This window comes from Wolffia australiana, chromosome 16 (assembly GCF_029677425.1).
Source record: "Wolffia australiana isolate 7733 chromosome 16, ASM2967742v1".
NCBI classification, from domain to species: Eukaryota; Viridiplantae; Streptophyta; class Magnoliopsida; order Alismatales; family Araceae; genus Wolffia; species Wolffia australiana.
The window spans coordinates 10,825,059-10,846,093 of NC_135850.1; the positions used below are offsets into that span (position 1 = coordinate 10,825,059).

A 21,035-nucleotide genomic window follows, 5' to 3' on the forward strand; every position below is an offset into this window, starting at 1 on the left:
TTATAGGGGAAATATAGGCCTTCTTCCTTAGAAAAAGAAAAGAAGGCCCAAAAGTTTAAAGGGAGGGCCCAATTAGGGAAAAAAGAAAACAGATACACGGGCACACGAAGGAAAACATAGACGAGACGCTTGTAAGGCTGGATGGTCCCCCATCACTTAGTGAATTATGATGAGATCATAATATGGAGATCACTAATCTTTAAGCATGTGTTCTAAATATTCCTATTCGAAGGATATTCGAGAAGGACATCGAAGTATCCAGATAGAATAACACTATCTAGCCTCACTCATATGATGAGTATGGCGGGTCCCGTAGCCATTAGTGTGGAGACACTAAGGATAGATAGTGGGTTCTCTTTAGTGGAAAGAGTTCACTGAATTGATCCGTATGAGTCCCTAAATGTTATTATACCAAATTGTCAATCAGGTTGATTCACGTCACGGTTGTGTAAGTGGTCCTTAGACATGAGACACCAAAAATGTATTGTGGACGGACATTTGTACTTTGACTATGACTTACGTGTCCCTAATCATGGAATTCTAAATAGTCTTAGTTCAGGTGCATCAAGAAGTTCACGAAGACAATTGAATGGTCAAGATGGGATCATCTACCCTCGGTATAAGAGGTAACAGCTCAAGGAAGATGATGCGATGAAGTCCTCGGCCAAGGCAGTGAAATATTGGAGAAGAGTTCTTCTATGATTTCCGAATGCATCAGTACTAACTCGGATGACCGATTAGGGTTTGACACTTGACCATACCCTTAGGAGTGTCAAATGGATGAGGGATTATACATACATTATAAGTGATGACGAACATGTTCCATGAGTAAGTTGATACACACTCCTTTGTATCTTCTAGAGCACGAGGTGTAGCTTAGCACCCCACATGTTAGAGACTCAACCTATTGATAGGGCTAAATAAATCTCACGTTAATTAATCTATATGATGATATAGATAGTAAATTTGGAAGACTAATAAAGGTTATTGGGCCCCTAGAGTCGTTAACTAGATTGATACATGGGCCTAGAGGGTCACACGCAAATGCTCTTTGGATATACTTAAGTTTTTGGGGTTTTTATGAAAGATAACCACTTAGTATAAATAGGGAAGGGCTTAAAAAAAATTCACCCATGCCAGAATGGTTCAGGGTCCTTATCCTGCTTCTCCCTTCTCCCACACCCCCTCTCCACTCCCAAAGCGATCGGGACGTCACAACGATGATGACAGAGATTGAACGGGGCTCACCAACAAGAAGGAGAATATCCAACGTGCCGAGGATGGCATGGATACGTTTAGAGGCTGCACACTTGAATAGCTCAACTCGTCTTGCTCTAAGATCCAATAAATCACGAATGTGATTTGTGCGCAAGTACTTCGTTAATAGTTTTATTAGTGCCGTTCGATTCTGTTTATGTTTTCCGCTACGGAATGTTTTGATTTTTTCATCCATGTCAAGGCCTCTAGAACCCAATTATGTGTAATTGCATAGCTTGTATCTTGGTACCAAAGAACAGTCGTGATTTCCTTTTTCCAATTCTTCAAGTTATATATTTTGATCCAAGTAATGAAAGAAGGACAATAAAAACTCACATAAGATTTCTGACTTACTAATATAGTAGATTTTGTAACAAGACATATGTCACACCATTAATAATTAATATTTTGATAGCAATATGAATTCGCAAGTAATATCTTTACCATATTTGTGTAAGTCCCCTCTAGGGCTAAATTGCATGTGGCATGAGATAACACTAATATTAGATTATTATACACTGAATAAAGACTTAAGTACAATCCAATTACAAGGTATTGGTAGCTCATGAATGCCTCATATTTTGATGATGATACCTTTGGATGATAGAAGACACTGACAATAAGATCTCATTTGAATCTTAAATATCAATTTATAAGAATAACGTAATAAACTATTACAGACATAAGGCAAGTACAGATAAAAGCTCAAACATATTAAAGAAATTTATTTTCAAAAGAGAGCCTACTTTTGTTTTTTCATGCTCAAATCAAGGACCCAACATGTCGGACATGAAATTTAAATTTCTGGAGTATATAGTGGGTTTATATGGTGGATAATATGTGGTCGTCAATCCAAATCATACCACCATGAAATATTAGTTCCTATTATTCTAGTGGAGTATATAGTTCTATAAGTGATCTGTTGATCTGAGACATCAAGGACATCTCGTGGATGGAAAACTATGTTTTGACTTTGGCTGATGAGTCTCTAACTATGGGATCCAAACAATTCATAGCTTGGATATAGAAAGAAGCCTATAGAGATGATTGAGTGGTCCAAACGGGATCATATGCACTTGGTATAAGAGGAGATTGTCTCAAAGAAGATGATGCAGCTAAATCCATGACCAAGGTAACGAGGCTATTGGAGAAGATGTTATCCAATGACCCCCCTTACACATCAGTACAAATCGGATGACATATTAGTGTTTGACGATCAAACATACCCTAAGTTGTTCGGGAGTCTCCGGCGAATGATAACCAATGACAATAAAAGTTCCATGAGAAAGTTCGAACGCTACTCAATATCCTCTAAGCACGAGGTGTAGCTTGGCAACCCACAGGCTGGAAACATAATTTATTGATTGGGTTAAATTGATCCTGAGTTATTTAATCAATATGTTGATATAGTTAAACTAATAAGGTTGGCTAATACATGTACTTTGGCCACTAAACTTATTAACTAGAATGATATATGGGCCTAGAGGGTTACATGCATAATATCATATGGGAATTAGTAAATATATTTTAGTTAATAGGTTTTTATGAAAAATTTCAAATAAATATAATAGGTGAAGGGGAAACCATTTTAGGCACCTAGACTAGCCATAACTGGGTGCCCCCTTTCTTCCTTTTGAGCTATTCTCCACTCATCCAAGAAGAGAGCCTTCATGGTGAGAAGGTTTACAAGGTTCTCAATAAGAATTGGAGAAGACTAAGTAGAGATCCAAGAACAAATTAATTGCGTGGATACTTCTAGAGACTAGATACCTGACTGCCTTTAGAGCAATCTCAAAGTCAACAAGTCAAGGGTGGATTAAGTTCCCCACAAGCTACATGTGATGTATTGTATTTTAGAGATTGATTTGGAATTGATCAAAGCTTTTGCTGCATGCTTAATAGTTTTCTATTATTCAATCAAGGCATCAGAACCCAATATTATATGTTGTCTCATCCTACACTAGCTTGCCTTTTGTCATGAACTAACCTTGATAATAGGAAACTATATATTCTTAATGTCTAACATATGAGGGTGATCAATATTTACTAAAGAAGATTCACTTTTGTGATATCGTTCTTAATTAATAACTCAATGTATGTTTAGACTTGTACTAAATCTGCATAGGTCGTTTAATTTCAATATGGCCCAATGATATGCATAGTTTTGTTTGGTTTTCATCTGGGAACTCAAATCCTAGTCTGTTTATGTCCATTTCTAATTTATTTATTAAATTGGGTGCATTTCTATACTGATCGCTATCCGCTCTAGGTGTCAAGAAAATGTAAGCAAAAATTTGGGCTACTCTCCAGGTACATTTGTCATGCGGCTGAATGTGTTGGGGTCAAATTCACAGTTTAACAGCCCATGAACCTTAATCTTGTTCAGCAAGTCAAACAACCTTTAAACTTGCAACAGAAGTCTTTGGGTATATGAGAGTTTGAGGAGAAGTATTAGGGTCAGTCACTTGAGAGAGAACGATGTGAACCATACTGCCAAGAGAATTTATAGAGCTGGGCGCGCCTAGTTACATGGCGACATGGCCTGGGTAATTTGGCACTTGACGATAAGGCAGCACGCCAAACCCACTTGGTGATCTCCCACGACTTGTGGCTGGAATGTCAATTCTGCCACATAGCTCCCCAACACGTGTGCTTGTGGTTGATCCTGCATGGCGCACCGCGCGCTTGTAGGACTTGTTAAAGGATGCGCTCCAATGCCTCCTCGAGATCTAACACACTATGTGTAGTATCCTAAGGCTTTGGTACCGAGCACGAGGTCTCCCTACCCCATGTTGACACCACTCTCGGCCCATTGGAGTGCGCCTATAGTGTCTTGCCACTATGCACAATGCCACTAAGCCATGTGCCTGCTGGAGCCTCGGGCCTTCGCTATGGAAACCCAAAGAGATTGAGGCCTCACAATATTCCACGCTTGGGAGGCCTAGTATGTGCTGGCCAATGAGGTCTTACATAATGTGGCCCTTATTGGGCCATTTCTAAGTGTTAGTCCATTTTGGGCCAGAGTTCTTTGGGCGTTCACATGATTTAGGCTGCTCATTTTAGTACAGTAAGAAATTTGTTCCATTTTGTTTCACTCTCAAGGTAGTCTAGTTATTGAGATTAGGACTGTCCCAATAGTAGCTGGTCCAAAATGGGCACCTATATAATATTTTTTTAAGTCGTATGGGACCAATTTCTTCATTGTAGTCTGAATTTGGGTCCCAAAATATTTTGGGGTAAAGGGAAGATTAAAGATTTTTAAGGCTTGGAGCAGGCCAATCATTTTTGCATGGCCCAAATTGGGTTAGTAGTTGGGAACCATATTAATGCCAGTCCATTTGAAGCATTCTATTATAACTGGAGCTAAATGGGTCCATTTCACCCCAACGTTTTTTAAGAACTGGCCTTAATGGGCCTATTTTGTCTTTCTGGGGTGGACATAGCCCGCACATTCAGTATATCAATAGTTCGGCCCAAGCAGCTGTAATTAGGGTTAGCTTGTAAGCCACTTACTACTGGCATTCAGCGTGATTTGCTTGTAAGCCACTTATTACTGGCGTTCAGGGGATGGAATTAGAAAACTAAATTTAAAGATGATTGCACACCATACCCATGTAGACCCACGATTCTTTTGAATGTACCATAGCCAAAGAGTTTGATATTGAAGTAGATGTTCATTGTATTAGATTTCTCCAACATTCTTAGGATTTACTACTATTGATAATTCTTATGACTTAATAGAAATTTTCCCATGATTATATGAAATGAACTTATATCTGCACACACATTGGATTTGTTGATGACACCATGATTAAGATGTGATGATGATCGAACCAACATGATGACATCAACACCAATGACCAGCATTGTCTTCCACCAATGTCTCCCTCTCTATATAAATACTTTCTATCTTCCACAATGGATGTTGCAGCAGTTATGTTACATAAAAAATAGAGGTGTATTTTTACTGTATAAGATACAAGTATGCTAGAAAGTTCATATATCTCCAGACTAGGATTTATAGCAATGAATTTCCATTACTTTCAGGCATATTTACTCTATAAGATACTTCTGTACATTTAATTCTCTACTCTCTTCCTTTCTGAGCCTTCTTGCCCGTTTCCTCAGTCATCCGTTTGATCGTCTTTCAGGATCGTCCAGCCGTGGCAGATGAAGCTGAAGCAGCTCGAAAGCCTTCTTGGGGAACTTGATCAGTTCTCCGAGCCGAAGGTTCATAAAAAGATTCAATCTTTTTCTTACCCATTTCATTCTATCGTCTGCTGACGGATCATTGAGTGGCTTCTCTGCTTGGTCAGGCTGAGCTTGAGCAATACCCTACTGGGCCTCACATAGCTTCGAGAATGATCTACGCCGTAATGTCCCACGTACCATCAATTTCTTCTATTTTGACTATCGACTGATTGTTTCCTTTATTTTCGGTTGATTTTATTATCTAGTCGCTGGATTTGTATGTCAAGTAGTATTTTCCTGGCGTTTAGAACGGGAAAGGGTTACGTTAGTTCTGAAAAAAATACCGGTTTTTGGCTATTTTTTCTCTTAGTGAATCATTTGGTCTCTAAATATTCCGTGATGATTTCCTTTATCTTCGATTAATTTTGTGATGAGCCCTATAGATTTTTGAATGCCCGGTTGCATTTTGGACGAGAAAAATTCTGTCAGCTCTTAAAAGAAATTCAGGTTTTTGGTGGTTTATTCTCTTAATATGTTTTTTAATGATCAGGCGGAGACCACATTTGGAGATATAAACGGTAAAATCGTGGCGGATTTTGGCTGCGGGTGTGGAACTTTGGGGATTGCAAGTGCTCTTTTGGGTGCAGAGTGAGTCATATATGCTTGATATTTGCATAATTTATTGTAATAAATTAAATAAAGATGAGGTTTCCTTATGTTTTATATATGAACTGACAGGCATGTAGTTGGGATTGATGTTGATAGTAGCTCTCTTGAGATCGCCTTGCAGAATGCCGAGGAGCTGGAGGTACTGGTCAAGGACTTCAGTTCTTCCCCTTTTATACAGCGTAAAAAGTGTTTGCTGTCTCTAATGATGACAAACCGAATAGGATAATACATTGTAAGCATTCCCGACATTCGTCCTCGCCACAATGACGATGGCGACGATGAAATCACTATCATCATTGTCGCTCATCTGCATGCATATTTCATTTTGTCGCCTCACTCTCACCCTGTTAACCTCACTAAGATGGTGAGAGAAGATTTAATCATCATTATCATCAGCAGTGGTCATTGAGCTTGATGATTATTAAAGGACTTTTCTCTTATAGGTCATTGAGCTTGAGAGAAGATTTATTTGAGAAATTTATAGTTATTATAGGTCGTTGAGCTTGGGACATTCTTCATCTGGGCTAACTTGGTTTTAAGCCCCACATGTTTGTTATGATTATTTTACTCTCTGGCTTAGTGATAAGGGTCTTGAATCATCAGTTGAGCTTTGGGCACAAGTTATCTGTGTTCTGTTACTTTGAAGGAAAGGGCTTCCTTACAGGGAAATTCTTGAGGATTATGCCGCATTAGTTTCTCATCTTGTTCTTCTTCTCTGTCCTTTTCTTGATTCTGGATAGATTTCAAAGAGGAGTCTATTACTTAGCTATCCTTGCCCATGAGATTCACGGATATCATTCTAATACTTGTAAATTATGGGCAGGTGGATATAGATCTGCTATTATGTGATGTCAGACATTTCCAGAGCGGTCAGTTCTCTGCTTTTGAATACCCTTTGTTGTTTGTGGAATTATGTAAGAATCTTTTTTGGACTTCATGGATTTTTTCCCCAGATGTTGGAAAATGATGGAGATCATATTAATGAGTCAAATAAGCTCATTTTTGTGTCTTGGTATTAAAAAATATAACTGAACCTTATTACATTTAATCAATGTAAGCGATGTAACTCAACTTTTATGATAGAAGTGGTATGGTACATCGTCAAATTAATCATTTCGGTTAATATTGTTAAAATTATTGAAAGTGTGTATTTTATAAAAATGGTTCTGTATTTTCTGCCCAAAGCTTAAATGAGTGTTTTATTAATGACGAAAACAACCACAAAAACCAATTTTACTCCGTTCCTCAAGTCTTGGCTTCATTCCTAACAATTAAACGACCAAAACACCTTCCGTAGTGGGCTGAATTGACAGAAATAGCCTTAAAAGGGGTTGGGGATCCAATCTCCTGTTACCCGGACTTTTATTAAAGTCGATTTTTTCTTCATAAATAATGGCGTTCTTATATGATTGAATTCAAGTTTCAACTTTATGATGTTGTTTGTTTGATTTCCTTATCTTTCTCACTCTCTCTCTTTCTATCTTGATGACTTTTGATGGCTAGTTTTTAAATATCTTAGCTAGGTGCATCGACACAGTGGTGATGAACCCACCATTTGGGACCAAACGAAAAGGGATTGACATGGCATTCCTTTCTATGGCTCTCCAGGTTTGGAATTTCGCCATTCAACTTATTTACATAATATCTATCATCTGATCCCCCTTTTCGGGTTTATTTTAGGTAGCATCTCGGGCAGTTTACTCCCTTCACAAAACAAGCACAAGAGAGGCCAGTCTCAAAAAACTATGATTTCTCTTCTCTTTTTTTTCTCAAAACCTTCAGAAATTTTCTTAGCAATCATTTTTTTTATCTGCATATCATCCTATGTAAAGTTTATGCTGACATTTAGAGAACAGCTCATTTAAAATAAGATGATAATATGTGTAAGTCTCATCTTCTTCTCCTTTCTCTAATGTGCCTGATTTCTTGTAAATTCTTCTACAGCATGTGAAGAAAACTGCCCTTCGGAGCTTCAATTGCCAAAGCGCTGAGGTCTTATGCGAGGTAAGGGGAAGGGTGAAAAAAGGAGGAAGAATCCTGCTTCTTAAATTTATAAACAAAATTTTCTATGACGCTCTTAATTTTCATTTCACCAGCTTCGGTTTGATATTCCACAAATGTACAAGTTTCACCGCCAGAAAGAGGTCGATGTGGCAGTTGATCTCTGGAGGTTTCTTCCTCGAACAGTCTCCCCACCTTGATGCTTACTGATTTTCTGTATTCATGCTAGAAAAAAACATTTTATTGAATTAATTTTTAGGAGGCGAGGTAAATCAAATGTTAGTTGGGGGGAGGTCCTACAGGAAACACTCTCTCACAGATATAATTTTTCTTCCCCGAAAAAATTCTGATAAAATTGTCAATACTCGCAATCGATGCCGTTGAAGCCTTCAATTTATCTTTGTATTGAACTACATGCTTCCAATATACCTCAAAACAATTGAGAAGCAGCAATCTTGTTTGGTTAATTCGCCATTGTCTTAGAGGGGGAGAGTTTAAATATATTTTTTCAAGAAGAAAGTCAATGAGTGCTACATTCATTGGCTGAAGTTAGTTCTCGACAAGTACCCTTGACAAGTTTTACACATGCTCATTATGTTCCCCGTTTTTAACCCCCCTCCCTGCTATTTAAATATATATATATATATATACATCTATTATTAATGTTAAGATCCATCTTGAATTTCCTTCAAACCCTGAGAATCCCCATCAATTAGTAGAGACGTGGAAGCTCTTCATGGCCATTGTCTATTGGGAAATCATCTTCAGAGAATAGAGATTGTATAAGAATCGTCATCTTCAAGGCCAAGAATTATCCAAACCTAGTGCAATAGGTTGAATTACAATATAAATCAGACTCACGAACACAAGACATGACTTCAGGAGCACTTGAATAATTTACCGATAAAACTGTTGATGCATGTAGAGTCTTAAACGTTTAATACCAATAACAACAAAAATATTGTATAAGCAAACTGATTACACTTCCACCAAAGATCCCAAAATACTCATCAGCGTACAAGCAAGGGCTCGGCATCAGTGGCATTTTACATTTCCACAACCTGCACAATTATATGGCCAAAGGGAATACGTGAATGCTTATAGTTTCCCAATGTTACGATCCCCGTGGAGATCTAACAAAATCAAGAAATGGGACGAGGGGTATAGAGGAGAATAGGAGAGATGGAAGAAGGGAGAAGAAGAGAGAATGATAGGTGAACAAACTCTCATGAACCTCCGAATCGGGAGTTCTTTTCTCACGAAAGCCGGATACAGCTACTCGTGCCAAGAAACCAAAAGTTGATCTTTCATCCAAAAGTCCCTCTAATGACCTTACAAAGGGGTATTTATAACCCTACAATTTCAAGAATCGGTTATCTCCAGGACTCTAACACCCAACAAATGAAAATATTTCATCTAATACACAATGCTTAATCTCCAAAACATATGCTTATGAATTTCATAAAACTCTTAAATCTTACATAAAAATGATCTTCAATGAACTTAATCTGACTTTGGTTGTTGAGGAATTAATAACTTTTCATCCATATTGTCTACTTCAAGTTCATCTTCTCCATAAGAAAGCTCTATCTCGGTTCTGTCGTAGGCCAACTCGATCTCCTGGAGTTCAGAGGCGATTAGGGAGTCCATTCTAGCTCTCTCTCTATCTCTAGGATAAGTGCCGTAGAGGAAAGAGTATATGAGGCAACAGAGAGTCATGGGAATAGAGATGGCTGTGTAAAGGGCCTTGGCCAATGATGTGGCATTTTCTCTGTCCACTTCAACTATTGTAGCATTAGAGGCATTTGTTGGAGCTGGCTTGTAACCATAGACGTGCTCAGATAAGAGGCCAACCACTGGGGGCGCAAACGATGCTAGAACGGTCTCAAATGATCTATCCAAAGCGTAAATACTTGTTCTCGATCTCTCGGGCACAATTTCGGCAAAAATTGGGCTGCAAAAATCACACATATTAAAATTTTATGAGTTACTTTATGGTGCAGTAAATCTCCAAATACAACAAAAGTTGGAAGATCAAAGCATATTTTATTGATCTCGGTCTTTCGGGCAGCAGAAACCACACTGATTCAAATATGATGGTTCTATTCTACCAGAACTTGATGTTATCACTTATTTCATGGTTCTAAAAATCTCTGAAAGAATATATGTTAAATGATCTGTTCAAAGGATAAATAATTGTTCTTGATCTCTAGGCATAATTTATTTTAAAAATGGGCTGCAGATGGATTGAATCCATTTGTTTTGTAATAAGTTGAGGTAGCCACTTAAAGTGTGCTTAAATAAATCACTAAAAACATGAAAAAATTCGAAGCAAAAACATCGTACAGTTTGTTTATCTCTCGGCCACAATTTCTCCAAAAATTGTGCGAGGATCCAAACATTACAAATCGTCACCCCTTTTACCATATAGTGATGTTATAACTTATTTCAAGGTTAAATTAATCTCCAAAAACATAAATGTTGAAAGGACAATAGACGTTGCCCCAATAAATGAGAGTATTTTTAACTATCTTTATGACAGAAGACATCTTCCACAGCAGTACTCTATCTTGTTCCCCGTCATGACTTGTGAGGAGTAAACATATTTCCGAAATTATAATTTTATATTCCACTGCTTCTTACTATCCCTATGGACAAAAAAAAGTTTTTTCTTAATAAAATAAAATCAAAACTTTGAATCTCTAATAAAGTTCTAATAATAAAGTCTAAAAAAATCTCTGAAAAAAACATAGAAAAGGATATACACATACTTGTTTGTGGCAGAAGCATTCCATGAGATGAATAAGCCCATGATGAACAAAACAAGCCCATAAGAAAATCCGGATGAAGGGTCATCAGGCAAACCTAACAAAAGCACAGCTGCAAGAGGGATTGCAGAACCAGAACTTATCTGTGATAAAATAATCCGCCCAGAGTTGGGAAACCGCTTGGATAAAACATCACCCATCTTGCCCCCAAAAAGAGCTCCAAGAGATGTTGCAACTGTGAACAGTCCCATTAAAAGCCCAGTTTTTTCATGTGAGAACCCAATCAGCTCCAGCCACATAGTAGAAAAGGTCAAAGCAGACCAAGGGAAAGATCCAGTCACCCCCTGGGCCACAATTATTTGAAAAGATGGAATCTTTACCACAAATTTTGCCTCCCTAAATAGAATCCAGATGCTCTCCTTCAACGATTTCTGTTGGGTCATTCCCAACTCGCCTGCTTCGGCTTTGGTAGAAGAATGGCGGGGGTCAACGGCGAAGAGGCCCACTAAAAGGCCCACGAGGACGCTCACCAGACCAACTAGGTGGAATGCTAGTCTCCATCCTGCGATACCCATGAAGGTTCTTGGTGCCAGCAGCAAGGCAAAGAGGCCACCGAGAATGGAACCGGTGTTACCAGTCAGCTGAAGCCACCCGAATGCAGTGCCGCGGTTGCCATCATCTGTGGAATCAGCCACTAGAGACTGGATGGCTGGTGTGACCAGCGCCAGGCCCACCCCGTTCAGAGCTCTTGAAACAGCAATCTGTTCAACAGCTAAATCCGTTGTTCAGTTTCAAAAAGAGTTCATTGGCTCACTGCTGATGAATAAAATTTTAAGAAATATCTTTATTAACAACGTAATTTCGAAAATTGAGACCCATTATTGCTGTGAATTAATTTTCAAGAGAAAAAGAAGCTAATGATAAGGGAGAGGAGGTGTTGGGGAAACCTCTCTTCAGAAATATTTCATGGAACCGCGACCTGTGTCACTAAAATGGACGATATCACTATTTCAGATTCCAAATCCGTTGTTCAGCTTCAAAAGGATTCATGGGTCCATCGCCAGAGAGGAAGACTAGAAAAATATATATTTTCTTTTTGCAATCCAAGTTTCATAGATTCGTGATCCAGTATTGTTGACAAGAGAAGAGGAAGACTAGGAAGGCCAAATCCGTCTTTCACATTCAAAAAGTGTTTATGGTTCCATCGTTATTAGAGCAAAATTTGAAGAAAATAATGTTCTTTGCCAAACCCAGTTTCAAAGAATAGTGAACCATTATCGTTGGCAAGACAGGACGAATTCCTTGAAGACAAATCTGTAGTTCAGATTCAAAGAGTAGTTCATAAACTAAATCCGTAGTTCAGATTCAAGAAAAAACATGTTCTTTACCAAATACAATTTCACGAAATCTTTACCCATCATTCATCGGCAAGAAAATGCAAGAGAACAGAGACAGAGGTGACCTCGAAATCCAAATGTGTAATTTAGCTTCAAAAAGAGTTCATGGGTTCATCTTTATGGAGGATAATTTTAAGAAAATAAAGTTCTTCGGCAAATCCAGTTTCACAAATCGTGACACATCCTGGTCGGTGACAGATTACAAAGAAGAAGACGATAAGGATGATGAGAGAAAAGATGAGGTAACCAGGAAGAAAGCCCAATCCGTAATTCAGCTCATGGGTTCATCGCTATGGAGGATAATTCGACGAAAATAAAGTTATTTGGCAAGCCCAGATTCACAAAACCGTGATCCAACATTGTCGGCATAAGATTAAGAAGAATCAGAGGCCAGAGATTAGTAATTGACGATAGAGAAGAGGATTTAACATAGAACAAAGCCCAATCCGTAATTCAGTTCATGGGCTCGTCTCTACGGAGGATGATTCGAAGAAAATAAAATTCTTTGGCAAACCCAGATTCACACAACCGTGATCCAACATCGTCGGCAAAAAGATTAAGAAGAATCAGAGGCCAGAGATTAGTGATTGACGATAGAGAAGAGCATTTCACGTAGAACAAAGCCCGATCAGTAATTCAGCTCATGGGTTCATCTCAAGGGAGGATAATTCGTAGAAAATAAATTTCTATGGAAAACCCAGATTCACAAAATCGTGACCCATCATTCTCGGGAAGAGATTAACTAGAAGAACATGGCAGAGAACAGGGATTGACGATAAAGAAGAGGATTTAACCTGGAACAAAGCCCAATCTATAATTCAGTTCATGGTCTCTACGGAGGATAATTCGAAGAAAATAAAATTCTTTGGCAAACCCAGATTCACAAAACCGCGATCCAACATTGTCGGAAAAAATTAAGAAGAATCAGTGCCCAGAGATTCGTGATTGACGATAGAGAAGAGGATTTAACCTGGAAGAAGGAGGCGGATATGCCGACGAGGAACGTGGCAGCGGCCCAGAGGAACGCTCCCAAGGCGATGACGTGGGCGCGATTGTACCGAATAGCCATGTAAGCAGCGATTGGGTAGCTCAAACACTGCACAATCGATCGAAAAAGAGTGAGAGAGCCCAACCCAGAAGGCGAAACTCCCATGGCTGCTCCCACTTCCTTGTACACGGCCGGCAAGAGCGCCTCGTCAGCTCTCTCCATGATTCCTGCCAAGTTCACCAAGAACAGCGTCGCCCTTCCTGCCTCCATCTCCAGATTGCGATAAAATCAAACAATCAAACAAACAAACAAACAAACAAACAAACGAGTAGAAGATTTCTCCGGTGTTTGTGAGTTGACTGTCTTTTCTGGCAGCTTCTTGTAGGGAATTTGTGCGGAAATTCGCATAACCAGAGCACAGATTCACACATATGATGATATGATTGCCCATTTTGTGCTTTGGAATTAACTTTACTTTATAATTAAGGAAAAAATGCGTAAAAATATTTGCTCGTAGAAGTTGGCACGTGCTGGCAGCGTGCTGGACCTCAACCCTAGTGGCGGTGCATGGAGTGTACGGAGCTCTTTCGCCTTCATTAGGCGTTAGCATGGAGGTGCGCGTCGGGTACAACAATCAGGCGAGAGGGCGAGCGCTCCCACTTCTAGTGCTCCAGGCAATACGCCAGTCGCGGGGGCCATCCTTCGGCAGGGAGCGACACGTACGAAGAGCCGGCGGCCGAAGCGCTCTACGCGGTGGCATCCCCGAGCTTCCCGAGGAATGTCCTGCCAAGAGAAGTAAAGAGAGGATGGGGCTTGAGTACATAACGTAGGGTTGGCAAGGGCATCTACTGTCTGGTTTCCCTCGCGCAGTTGGTGGCGGATACTAGTCAATCGGGGGTGACACTGCATGATGTCCTGCCACACGATATTGTGAAGGTTTCAGTCCTCGAAGAGGAGCAAGTCATCACGTATTGCCATTGCCTCAACTGTTGTGTTAGTTTGTATGTTGTAAAAAGATGAAAAAGCGAAAAGTATACTCCCGGTATGATCTCGAAGAATATCACCTCCTCCGGCTGGTCCTGGGTTCCCTTTGGCTGCATCATCCATGTTCAACTTGAGAATGCCTACTGGAGGCGAATGCCAATAGACAATCTGTAGTCGATGGGTGATGGGGGTCAAAGTCACGGGAATGCCCCAAGTATGAAGAAGATTGCATGTAAGGCCAGAATTGCGTGCAAGGGGCGGTGGAAGATGATGGGTGCGATGTATACATCGCTTGACTCGTCGCATGATATCTGACACTTACATGGGGGTCCCTACAAAACGAGAAGAATTTCACCCTTTCCATTTCTGCCACATTAAGTAAGGTATAGTGATGTGTAGGTAGGGGCTCCGCTTAGAGCGTGTAGGCGAGATAAACATCTTGCCAAAACACTCTAACGGTGTTAGGGAAGCGCGGTTGCTGATTAAGTGGGTGCCAATGATGTGTAAAGTGGTGCCGACAGGCTTGAGTAATCTCACTATTGAAGAAAAGGTGTTCCATAGTCTCAACCTGGGAAGAAGTGGGGAAGCAATGGCAATGCGAACTGAGCGAGTGACCAATACGGGTCACTCGATCATCAATCGGGAAGCCACGATGCATGAGTCTCTAAAGGAAGAAGGAGACGCGAGTGAGGATTGATGGATGCTAGATGCAATGGCCCCAGGTCTGGGTAGGGGATCTGTCGCAAAAGTGGTCCTAAAAGGACCGACAAGAGAAGGACCCGTCGACTGTCAACGTCCAAATGGGGTGATCACTAGAGGTTCTTATAGTAGTACTCAGAGCATGTGGTAGCATATTGAGTGGGAGGGCATGATGTTTCCATAAGTGGCGCGTGTTTCCCGTGAGCAATTGTGCCATAGTCAATCGCGGTGTATGTGATACGAAGTGGGCATAGTGGGCTAGGGTCGTGTTGGCGAGACATGTATCATTCCACGCACTAATCGTGCCTTGGCCTACATGCAACCGTGTGACAGTGGATATCGCTAGCCAATGTCTCTGCCAAATCGGCCACCTTTTGTTGCCCCAAATATCCAACTCTCTATGAGCCCACTCGCCGTACTTGGCCGAGAGGAAACTTCCCAGTGAAGAGTTTGTGGTACGCAAATGCCACACAAGCTTCTTCTAAAGCATGTCTTGGACGTCCTGAGGGTGTCTGATCCCTAGACCCCTTAATCGTCGGCCGACAAAATTTCATCTAAGAAACCCAATGGTGCCTATGCTCTCCTTCAAGGTGACCTGACCATAGAAAACATGCGCATAGTCGTTCCACAGAGCGAAGGACCATGAGCGATAATGAATGGATCGCTAGGGTATGAAGTGGGATGCTCATGATGATGCGCTGATTAATTTAGATGCGCCCTCTAGGGGAGAGGAAGAAAAGTTTCCATCCATCAAGATTCTTTCTCAACTTGGCCAACAAGGCATCAAAATACTGATGCCACGTGTGGTCGCGAAAGATGGGGCATTTGAGATAATATAAAGGAAGAGATCCTTGTGTGTATTGTATATTGTGTTGGATAATCTGGGAGCGCTTTACGGTGGTAGATGGACCAACCATAAAGCTACCCTTCGTGGCATTGACGAGTTGACCAGAAGCCCGCTCGTACGTAGTGAGTACAGTCATAAGTTCTTTAATGGATTTTTTAGATCCATTGAGGGAAAGGATGGTATCATATGCGAATAGAGAATGCAAGAGGATTGGGAGAACCCTTTTCATAAAATATGGTAGGATGAGGCCTCGGGCGATTGCTCGTGTGAGTGATCGACTTAAGACCTCCTCCATCAATATGAAAAGGGTGGGTGAGATAGGATCACCTTGTCGTAGACCTCGCGTGGCGGTAAAGAAACCAGTGGAGTTTCCTTTTACTTAGAGAGAGAAATGGTTATATCTAATGCAAGCATCCACAAGACCGATGAATGTATTGGTGAAACCAAATCAATGTAACATTATGGTTAGGAAATTCCACTAGATTCTATCAAAAGCCTTCACCATATTGAGTTTGATGATGACATTCGAACCTTGAATTTGAGTGTCTAGTGATTGTGCTAACTCATAGACTAGCATGATACTGTCCTGGATTTGTCGACCCTTGACAATATCGCATTGTTCAGGCAAGATGATTCTATCAAGGAAGGCCCCTAATCGATTTGTAATGATTTGGATGCAACTTTGTAGCATACATTACAAAGACTGACAAGGTGAAAGTTTCTAAAAGAAGCTGGATTATTAACTTTGGGGATAAGCACCAAGATAAGTGGATTTCCAGCTTTTAGGTAGGACTTGACATGTAAAGATCTTGTTGATAGCAAGCACCAAGTCTGTGCCTACGATATCCCAACATACTATATAGAAATCTGTGGAGAACTGATAACATGCATCTTTAGTGCCTTATATTATTGTATTTATGCGTATTTATGCATTAAATTACTCATATTTGCATGTTATCAAGCTTAAAATGATTAAATCTATTTTTAGAACAAATTTCTGAAATTTTTCTATATTTTAGGATTTTTCTAATAGTATATTCTAAAAGAATATAATTTTTGAGAAAGAATATGATTTTAATGGAATTTTTGGATATTAAATTTGAAAAGATATGATTTTTCTGATTCAAAAAATATATTTATACGTATTTTTTGGGCTTTTATTTGATTTAATATGAAATTTTAAGTATTTTGGTTTTTTTTATGGCATAGTGTGACATGGCGTGCGGATGCGCCGCCACATCAGCATTGAGAAAGAGATTTTTTCTTTGTTTTTTTTCCTTTTGACATGTACATGTGGCACGGAATATGAAAAGTCGCGGAATACGAAAAGCCACGGAATACGAAAAGCCATGGAATATGAAAAGCCACGGAATACAAAAAGGCATGGAATATGAAAAGCCACGGAATACGAAAAGCCACAGAATACCAAGTGCTTTGACTTCTTAACAGGCACAAACTGATGACATTGATGAAGAGAGAGAAGAAATTAAAGGCTAGGATTGCTTCAACTTCCAACGGCCATAACTTTTCATCTTCCCCTCCTCTTTCTCTCCATACCCTCTAATCTATAAATAGAGGCCTGGATCATTGTAAAAACCATCTTGAACTTGCTTCCCACTTTTGTGGGCTGATTGAAAGAGAGTGAGTTTTGAGATCCATCAAGAGTGTTCTTGGTGTCTTGGGTGTGTGGAAGAGACAAAAGAGAAGAGGGGAGCTTACCGCACTCGCAAATCGCCGTGATCCTGGCGGAACGTAAGGATCTAAGGTAAGTGTCTTTGCCTTACGTTGTTTCTCTCCCAACATCATCGTTATCATAGTTATATTTTTTTTTTATCAACGTTTCATTTATCACTTCACTCACTTACGTCCCCACTCTCTCATCTCTCCATCCTTGCCATCGTACCATTCCATACCCAACCACTATCCTCGTTCATACCATAGTTCATTATCGTGTCCGTCACAATCACTTACTCTTTTATTTAAGTTAAATTAACATATAAATTAAGTACTTCTTAATCGATATCACTCGCTCATATCCTTGAATTGTGTTTTTGTCGATTGCTCATTGATCATCACTAGTTTAAGAAAGTAATTCCTTAATCATCGTTCCCTGTGGAGACGATCCGTACACATCACTAACTACGTATTTTCAAGTACGGTCAAATATATTTTATTGAATAATCTCAATCACCAACGACGAATTTTAACCCTAAAATTGAGATTATCAAGAACCCATCTGATCTCGGGGCCCTGTTCCTAAAGAAGAAAAAGACCACCTCCTTGATCTCTGCTCACGTAGGAAGGGTCATAAATAGGGCATTTTCTTGTTCGGTTACCAAGCAAGATGGAGTCGCGGAGATCCTCATTCACGCCAATCAGCTGCGAGGCAAGGAGTGAACTATAGTATGCAACACCAGCTGTCACTAGTTTGTTGGGGTCCTGATTTTACATCCCTAAGAAGGTCTTATAATTAGGACGAGCTCTGTGTCGAATTGAGGTGTGAAAAAATATGTGTTTCTTGCACCTTCTCACATCCATTGGATACACAATTTATGGAGGGAGAAAATCTCCTAATGTCGCTTGTCATCCTCAAGCCGTTCACCAAGCCTAATCTTGCACTCCCCTGCTTTGTTCATCCAAGCATCTTGTAGATATCGCTCGACAGCTGCTAGCTCCATCTTGAGCGCTTCGACTGGTGCGTGCACATCCCCGAATATATGTCGATTCACCATTTCAGGTGGAACTTGAGATTCCTCAATCTATTACTAAAGTTATCCACAGGTGATGCAGAGATCATGCCATGCTAGAGGTGACGTACAAAGCTATGAAAAGCTTCATGTTCCAACCACATAATGTGGAATCAAAATGGGGGATGATGAACATGAGTACTAATGTCTGGGAGAAGTAGAATCAGTGAGTGATCAGAGTAATATCTTGGTAAAATCTAGATAGTAATAGTGCAATACATCAGTGTAGTGTTATTGATGAAACAACGATAGAGCCTCTCGTACATACGCGCATCTGCCTGGCGCTCATTAAACCATGTCCACTTCTCACATGTAGTGGGAGGATCCACAAGTGAAGCCTAGTGGATAAAGTCATTGAACGCTTGCATGGAACTCTACCTGGACGGTCGACCTCCGTGGCGTTCACTAACTGATCCTATGCAGTTGAAATCCTTAGCTATAGACAAAGGCCTCGGGTGGGCCTGGATATGCTAAATAAGGTCATCCTAGAGGGTCTCACACAATAGGTGTGTATACGAGGCATATACTACCGTGAGCGTGTAGGGCTTTGGGGAGTACTATACGACAAAGGTGACATATTGTGTCCCTTTAACAAGAAATTCCAACGAATAATCTTGCTTCTAAAAAATCCAAAGCTTATTTGATGTATGACAACAGACGTGGACCATTCTGAGTTTTCGCGTAATGGAATGGGTCTTATCCTATGTAGTCATCAGCTCAATAAGCCCAACTATCCCTAGGTTGTGCTTATTGATGAGGGAGAGGAGATGGGACTGGGTAAGAGGGTTTCTAATCCCTCGACAATTCCAAAAGAGACTTGGAATCATAAAGCTATCGGCTCGGGTGACGCACCCTCGATCGGGTGTTATATATGTCATATGGATGAGGGGCATCCGAATGATGTCAAGGATGGGGGTGTGTCCGTATCTGAATCCTCGGATATGGAGGCATCATCCCCCTCTTCTCCTATGGAAGAAAATCCGTTAGTATCCCCACAAGTGTCATCACTAGGGAGCGAAGCTTGATGTTTAGTCAAGTATTCCACTCTAGTAGTTGATATATGCGATGGGTGGAGGTAATGTAGGAAAGTGGATGAGTCGGGGAGGCTGGGTAGGGGTGCAGAGGGTAAGTCTGATAGGTGGGGCTTGATGGGTGGTTGTGTATGGTGAGGAGCGAGGAAGGGACGAGGATAAGAGGGTGATGCAAAATGGGAGAGTTGAGATGCAGTAGCGGAGGGAAGTGAGGGACATGAGAATGATGAGGGGCATGGGGGTGGTGAGGGACATGGGGAGGGTAAGGGACGTGGGGATGGTGAGGGACATGGGGATGGTAAGGGACGTAGGGTGGGGAGGTGGTTGAAGGACATGGGGATGATAAGGTATGTGGCGGTAGCAGGGAATGAGGGGATGAGGGGGTGTGGGTGGGGGGGAGGAGCTAGTGGGAGAGCTACTAGCTGGATGGGCTTGAAGGCTGGGCCTACTCCCCTCTGCTACAATGCAGTCTCTATCTCCTACCCCGTCTAATGCATCCAAGAGGGCAAACGTATTTGAGGTTAGGGTAGAGACCCTAACCTGTTTATCTTTGTCTAATAGGGAGGTAATAGATGGGACATGTGCAGCTTTGGGTGAAGCTTTAGGGTGCTTATGAGCACCTTTCTTCACCCACTTTGAAGCAACAGGAGCAAGTTTAGCTGGCATTGGCTTGTCCTAAATAGGAGCCCGCACTAAGGGAGGTGGTGCACTCGGCTCGCCCAACGATGCAAGGTTGGGACGCATAGTGGAAGGTGGTCGCTGACTAGGACGATGCCCATAGGGAGTGGGATGGGTCACTACAATGTAGTCATTATAGGGAAGGCGGGAAGGAGGGAAGGAGTTCCACACGTGGTGGCGAGGTGGCGTGCGGCACTTTTTGGAAACACATGTGGATAGTGCGGCCTAGAAGAGTGCAACATGTACATAATTGCGGTGAATTCTCGTACACTATTGGCCGGTGAATCAATTCATCGCCATTGAGGATGAGGATCATACACTGTATAGGCTCCAATAGTTTGATCTCTACGCACACACATGCATATCTAGGGCGATTGAACATATGTACATCTTTGTCTAGACATATAAATATTCTGATCACACTGGCTAGGGACTTGAGGGCATTGGACCTAAAGAGATGGGGTCGGAGTCCAAGGAGTCCAATCCATACTCGTACATAGTGAGGTACTGATCTCGTATGCTGCTAGTTTGCTCGGCCATTCAGTGATAGCTATGCATAGGGGAGCCATTATTCGTCCATAGAGTTTGGCTCCAAGCCTTCCTGAAATCAGCTTCCAATTGGAAGCGAATGAAGACACTCCTCTGGTTGTAGGTTCTAATGACGACAAGGCTGAGAAAATCATCCGGAGCGAGGTAGGTGCGCGTGATATCATCTATGAGGGGACGCTAAATAATGAATCTCCTTACAAGAGTGTATATGAATGGCTGAGCCATCCGG

At 41.0% G+C, this 21,035-nt stretch overlaps 2 protein-coding genes across 7 annotated transcripts; one reads left to right on the top strand and one right to left on the bottom strand.

Moving 5' to 3' along the window:
• The first annotated feature begins 5,329 nt into the window (after positions 1 to 5,329).
• On the top strand, positions 5,330 to 9,179 carry LOC144713567 (S-adenosyl-L-methionine-dependent methyltransferases superfamily protein). Of its 2 annotated transcripts, none has more exons than XM_078588176.1 (9): positions 5,330 to 5,487; positions 5,574 to 5,642; positions 5,999 to 6,096; positions 6,187 to 6,256; positions 6,941 to 6,986; positions 7,637 to 7,725; positions 7,798 to 7,845; positions 8,062 to 8,121; positions 8,214 to 9,179. In XM_078588176.1, exons 1-9 carry the CDS (start codon positions 5,428 to 5,430, stop codon positions 8,316 to 8,318), a joined length of 645 nt encoding a protein of 214 aa, XP_078444302.1. In that variant the 5' UTR covers positions 5,330 to 5,427; the 3' UTR covers positions 8,319 to 9,179. The 2 variants fall into 2 exon arrangements, with proteins under 2 accessions (XP_078444302.1, XP_078444303.1); XM_078588177.1 differs by having other exon boundaries at positions 5,574 to 5,630.
• Positions 8,992 to 13,691, bottom strand: LOC144713566 (uncharacterized). Of its 5 annotated transcripts, none has more exons than XR_013584099.1 (5): positions 13,254 to 13,690; positions 10,890 to 11,647; positions 9,600 to 10,072; positions 9,353 to 9,472; positions 8,992 to 9,179 (listed from the first exon to the last, which is right to left on the bottom strand). XR_013584099.1 is itself a non-coding variant. In XM_078588175.1 (5 exons), exons 1-4 carry the CDS (start codon positions 13,539 to 13,541, stop codon positions 9,622 to 9,624), a joined length of 1,425 nt encoding a protein of 474 aa, XP_078444301.1. In that variant the 5' UTR covers positions 13,542 to 13,691; the 3' UTR covers positions 8,992 to 9,472; positions 9,600 to 9,621. The 5 variants fall into 5 exon arrangements, 3 of the variants coding, with proteins under 3 accessions (XP_078444301.1, XP_078444300.1, XP_078444299.1); XR_013584098.1 differs by having other exon boundaries at positions 9,343 to 9,472; XM_078588175.1 differs by having other exon boundaries at positions 8,992 to 9,472; positions 10,890 to 11,448; positions 11,521 to 11,647; positions 13,254 to 13,691.
• Between the last annotated feature and the right edge of the window lie 7,344 nt (positions 13,692 to 21,035).

What these genes read in the sequence shown, in the direction of transcription:
- LOC144713567 (XM_078588176.1), top strand. Translation starts at nt 5,428, where the DNA reads ATGAAGCTGAAGCAGCTCGAAAGCCTTCTTGGGGAACTTGATCAGTTC. An exon ending in AGAATGCCGAGGAGCTGGAG is followed by an intron (nt 6,257 to 6,940) that starts GTACTGGTCAAG and finishes AATTATGGGCAG; the next exon opens with GTGGATATAGATCTGCTATT. An exon ending in TCCTTTCTATGGCTCTCCAG is followed by an intron (nt 7,726 to 7,797) that starts GTTTGGAATTTC and finishes GGTTTATTTTAG; the next exon opens with GTAGCATCTCGGGCAGTTTA.
- LOC144713566 (XM_078588174.1), bottom strand. Translation starts at nt 13,541, where the DNA reads ATGGAGGCAGGAAGGGCGACGCTGTTCTTGGTGAACTTGGCAGGAATC. An exon ending in TATCCGCCTCCTTCTTCCAG is followed by an intron (nt 11,648 to 13,253) that starts GTTAAATCCTCT and finishes GCTGTTGAACAG; the next exon opens with ATTGCTGTTTCAAGAGCTCT. An exon ending in AATGCTTCTGCCACAAACAA is followed by an intron (nt 10,073 to 10,889) that starts GTATGTGTATAT and finishes TGATTTTTGCAG; the next exon opens with CCCAATTTTTGCCGAAATTG.